Raw genomic sequence first — 5047 nt, forward strand, 5'->3', positions numbered from 1 at the left:
CCCTACCTTTCAAACAAATTTATGTTATTACATTTGAAATAATGTTCATGATTTTAAAAAATATGTCTTGATATTTTATAAAATATTTGCACAATGTAAAAAATGTTCCCATTGTTCTAAGAAATAGTTTTGTAACATTCAAAAATTGTTTCAACATGTATTTAAAACATGTTTAACACATATTTGGAAAAATGTTCAAAATACGTAAAATATTGATCATGTATTTCAAAAACATTAAACATGTAATTATTTTAGGTGCACTAAAAATTATAGTGTTTATGAGATAAAATAGACATCAAAACATATATTATAAAAATGTTAAATTTTATGAAATAATGTGTTTGAGTACTTTTTGGACCAGAAGACACCTAGGAAACTAACAGCGAGGGCAAATTTAGGACAGTATGACTGTCAGACCAACGGATGAAGGATGGCAACATCTGATTAATCAGATGAGCAATTCAAGATAAGCACAAAAAGGATTTGATTTAGCAATAACTTAATCCACATTTAAACTTGGCCAAAGAAGTAAGTACTTCAGAGTATAGTAGTCTTTAATGATTTTTTGATGACCCAACTCGGTGGCATTTAATCAAGAGCTTGCTTCTCTTCTGTCATCCCTTCTCCCTCCTTAAACTAAGTAAAGATATAATACTTTAGTTTTTATAGCCTGTTTATATCACCTTATTGTACTTACTCTTATTCGGTTTGATCTCAGGAATGAATTCAATGCAAATAAAAGGTCCAAAACTGATCGAAACAAATTAATGCTGGCCTTGGTTTCTCTCCTCGAAACGAATTAATCCTCATGTATTTATATCCTTATTACCAAGGCACAACGTCATAGCAGATCGATCACAGCAAACGATTCCTCCGTCTGTCTCCCCGGAAACGTTCGATCCTCTCGGCCATCCTCAGGGACAGTTAGCAATGGCGTACAGCCTGAAGATGGCCTGTGTCGCCATCGCTCTCGCCGCCACCGCGCTCCTCTTCACCATCCCACGATCTCAAGGTATAACACGCGTAGCGGCTCGACATGCGCGCGAGCAAATATTTGCATTTTTTCTGTTGCGATCGCTGATTGTTTTTTCTGCCGTGATTGATGACCAGCATGGGATGCGGACATGGTGCCGGTGGGGGCGCCGGAGCACGCGTTGACGGCGATCCCGGGCGGCGGCGCAGGGACGTTGGCAGCGGGGGCGCCGGTGTGCCTCCAGTGCCGGTGCTGCTCCAGGTCGAACTCGGGCAGCTGCCAGATCACCAGCTGCTGCTCCACCTTCAACTGCGACCCCACCGGCAAGTGCAACGTCGTGCAACAGAAGTGCGGCTGCAACGGCTGCTAACCGGCCGGTCATCACCGTGCTAGCTGCCTCCGTGCCAATTTTTTCTATGGAGGAGCCAAATGTTTTCTTTGAAAAATAAAATCTCCCGTCTATTTTGTGTACTGCCAAATGAAATTGTTCCATCGTCGTGTTCGCGGGCCACAAATGCAGAGATATTACTATGTTATTACTGGGCCTAATAGAGGCCCACTATGTTATTGCAAGAAGGGGCAATTAAATTAGGCCACATTCTTCAGCCCGTGAAGTCTGTTGAAACCTCCCCGTGAATTTAGTATTATCGTTTTCAAACTCGCTTTAAAAAGGGCGGATTTTGATTTTTTTTGCCACGATTTACTTCACACTTTGACAATTAGCCACTCGTTACTTTGTGTTTGCTTATTTGCCACTGGTTAGTTTGGACTTGGATGTTTTGCCCCTGTCACGAGGGACCCGTGTGGAAATCACCAGATTGCCCATGCCCGTCCAATTCACCAAGGAGATGAGCTTGTCTCCTCGCTCGTTCCCAATCCGTCTCTTGTCCGTCGCTACTGGTCCTCGACGGAAGACGGCGGCGGCTCGTCCCGGCGGTTCCCCGTGGTCCTCGCGTGCTTGTCATGATGCAGGTGATGCTGTTTGCCACCGCCGGTCCCGCATGCTCGTGCATTGCCGTCGCTCTGTTATGCCGCCGCTGCTTCTTCATGCCTTCCCGTACTATTGCTGCTGTTCGTGGCCGGCCCATACTGCTGCTGTTGTTCGTGGCCATGTGTGCTACTGCTGCTTACTGGTGGTCGGCGGAAGGCGCGGTGGAGGCGCTCGCTGCTGCCTGACTCCACTTGGGCGCCGTCGTGTTCGGCCTTAGCGTGTACGTACATGGGCGCCACCGTCTTTGCTGCTGCTCCCCGCCACTGCATGTTGCTGCTGCCTATCGGCTAGCTCGAGCCGGCATGCCCGCTGCGTGTAGAGGAGCGTCGCCGTCGACTGCCGTGCGAACATGGGATGAGGATTGAGTTCGTCCCGTGCGTCGAGTTCGTGGCAAACATGCACATAAGGGTATATTTGTCCACTGTATTGTGCATATAATATGTTTGTCATTTGCAATTATTGTTTGTGTGTGAAAAAGTGGCAAAAGATCAATTACAATCTAAGCAGTGGCAAATTGTCAAAGTTCAAAGTAAGTAGTGGCTGAAAATCAAATCGCCCCTTTAAAAAAGGCATGTGATTCTGTTTTGCCGGCCGTTCTGATTTTCTCTCCCAAGTCCAAATGGTGCTCCTAGATCCATAATATATGCATCTCCACCATCGCGCCATTGTTGGCCCTTGGTCAGATCACCTTCCTGTCTCGACTAACATACCAGTTTCATGTAGTCTATTTCGATTGCATTGTTGTGCTTTTACATATTAAATCCGAGTTACACATGTTCGACTCAAATACCTAACTTCCAATATACACCAAGTCGAGTTGTAACGCTATACACATATTTGACACCAACTCTAACATCAAGCTAGGAGTAGAGTTACCTAAAAAAAGCTATAAGTACGAGAGTCTAAATATAAAAGCTTTGCCTAATGTTATTGCAGAGGTAATGGGGCACAATCTTCTCATGGAGCTTGACATGTATGGACACCAAATAACATGTTTGCATTTCCATAATCCGGGAGCCACCTAATTATCAACCAATCCTATTTTTCAGGCAAGAACCACACTTTGTAAGATAAAAGAGTTATACACGTGGCTTTGGTATTTTGTTTCATCATCTCTTGAGTTCAGGTAGCCGATGGATTCACCCAACCATTTTATTGGACTTTTTGAAGACTTCAATTGGTTGGGTTCTAGGAGCTATTTTAGAAAAACTTTTAGTTAGTTTTTCTGTTGAAATATCTTTGTTTGGATTAAAAAATCACTTGTAATTCACCACGATAATTAGATGATCTCTTAGCACGGTATCTCTCACCCCATATTTAGGTATATTTAGTTATTGAAAATAAGAACAAGAGATAACTTATTCTACATGTATTTTTATTGACATCTCTAAATTATGTGACAAGATTAAGATAATGTTGTCTTATAGACCACGGTACAAGCCCATATGTCCTTAGAGAACCACAGTTAGTTAGCAGTTCTGACTGTAATATAGTATCCGGTTGTATAGATTAGAGTGGATCCGTTTAAACCAGTTATCTTATAACTCAAGTTTGTACCATGTTTTCATGAATACACCATGGAGAGGTGTACCAGTAACATGGAAGAAGAGCAAGACGACAGATACAACTGATACAACGCCTTGTGGCACACCACACACATCTACCATAGTTACAAACGGTGCACAACTCGCCTAGTCCAACTCAAGCCATGAAAGGCAAATAGGAAGGACACAGAGCCCGAGGCCGCCTCACAATCGATGCCGAACACGTCAGAAGCATGACGAAAACTCTAGGTCACACTAGCTCAATGTACCCTGCACTCTTGCGCCTAAGAGGCCGACAAGTGAGTGGGAGACAACCGAACTAGAGGAAGAAGTCACCCAACAGGTCTTGACGGCGATGTACATTGGCCCATGTGCCAACGGTAACCAACACCAAACACCACACCGCCCAAGCTTCGCGAGATCGACGAAGTAACCAACACCAGCCTCCACTGTGCTATAGCCCTGGGCACCTAGACATGACTTCCAAGGAAGGGATGACGCCGCAACAACGTCGCTGACGGGTCCGACGAACCGGACCTAAGGTTTACCCTGGTGCCTAATGGGACAATCAAGATCAAGAGAGTGAATTGAAAAAACCACCACATTTGGGGCATCATTTGCAAGAAACCACGAGGTCACTAATCATTTGCAAAAACCACAACGCATTTAGTAAACTTTTTGCAGTTTGCACTGATAGGACGATTTGATGCGTTTGAACGCGTTTCCGGCAGTTGGAGCCCGATTTCCCCCTACGTGGCATAACGGCTGGGAGACGGTGCCGTCTGCTCGAGACGACTTCGTCGGCTCGCGTCGGACAGACCGACTGTGCCGCCCCTCTCCATAGTTCTAGCTCTCTGCTCTATTTCTCTCTCGCGCTCTCAACCTTCCTCGGCCTCCTTTCCTCTCCGCTCGTCGACAGCCGCCATGGTGTCTTGGAGCAACAGCGAGAGCAGTGAGGACTCTGACGTGCAGTTCATCTCTTCCTACGCCTCCCCTATTAAGCACTACAAGAAATATGTCAACTTGTGACCTTCTGTTAGTGACCCTGGAAGAATTGGTCATAGATCTATGACCATTTCAGACCAATTGGTCAAAAGTTGTTCGGGGGCTCCAAAACCTAAACTATAACGACCATTTTGGTCAGAAAGGTCGTAATTTCCTTACACGAAATGGTCATAAAGCAGATAGCATTGGTTTGCTGCCTTATTTCTAGCTGATCATGACCAATATAGATGGTCATAACCTTGTAAATTGTGGTGGGTTGCTATGACTAGGCGCCACCTCATCAGTTTTGCCTATGTGTCATGTCCATGTGGCAGTTTTACCCTAGGTTGTGAAGCAACCTATATTTCTGTCATTTCCAAAATTCCCAAAAAAATCTCATAAATTCTTTGGGTCATATCTTCATCAAATATGTAAAGATCCTTCCTTGCCTAGTTCAAAACTAATTCAACAATATTCATTTTCCTATTCTGTTCACGACAGCACTTTATGAAGGAAGTGCTATTTATATATTCTTGATTGCCCTTGGAATTTTTG

General features: G+C 44.4%; 1 protein-coding gene across 1 annotated transcript; it reads left to right on the forward strand.

The window, feature by feature from the left end:
- Positions 1–857: 857 nt before the first annotated feature.
- Positions 858–1581, forward strand: LOC119359285. Its single transcript, XM_037625551.1, has 2 exons — positions 858–1012; positions 1111–1581. The coding sequence occupies exons 1-2, from the start codon at positions 931–933 to the stop codon at positions 1341–1343; spliced, it is 315 nt and encodes a 104-aa protein (XP_037481448.1). The 5' UTR covers positions 858–930; the 3' UTR covers positions 1344–1581.
- The last annotated feature ends 3466 nt before the right edge of the window (positions 1582–5047 follow it).

Source organism: Triticum dicoccoides, chromosome 2A, assembly GCF_002162155.2.
Source record: "Triticum dicoccoides isolate Atlit2015 ecotype Zavitan chromosome 2A, WEW_v2.0, whole genome shotgun sequence".
NCBI lineage: Eukaryota > Viridiplantae > Streptophyta > Magnoliopsida > Poales > Poaceae > Triticum > Triticum dicoccoides.

Coding starts and splice junctions, on each gene's coding strand:
- LOC119359285 (XM_037625551.1), top strand. CDS start 931: ATGGCGTACAGCCTGAAGATGGCCTGTGTCGCCATCGCTCTCGCCGCC. Junction 1,013..1,110: donor CACCATCCCACGATCTCAAG/GTATAACACGCG, acceptor ATTGATGACCAG/CATGGGATGCGGACATGGTG.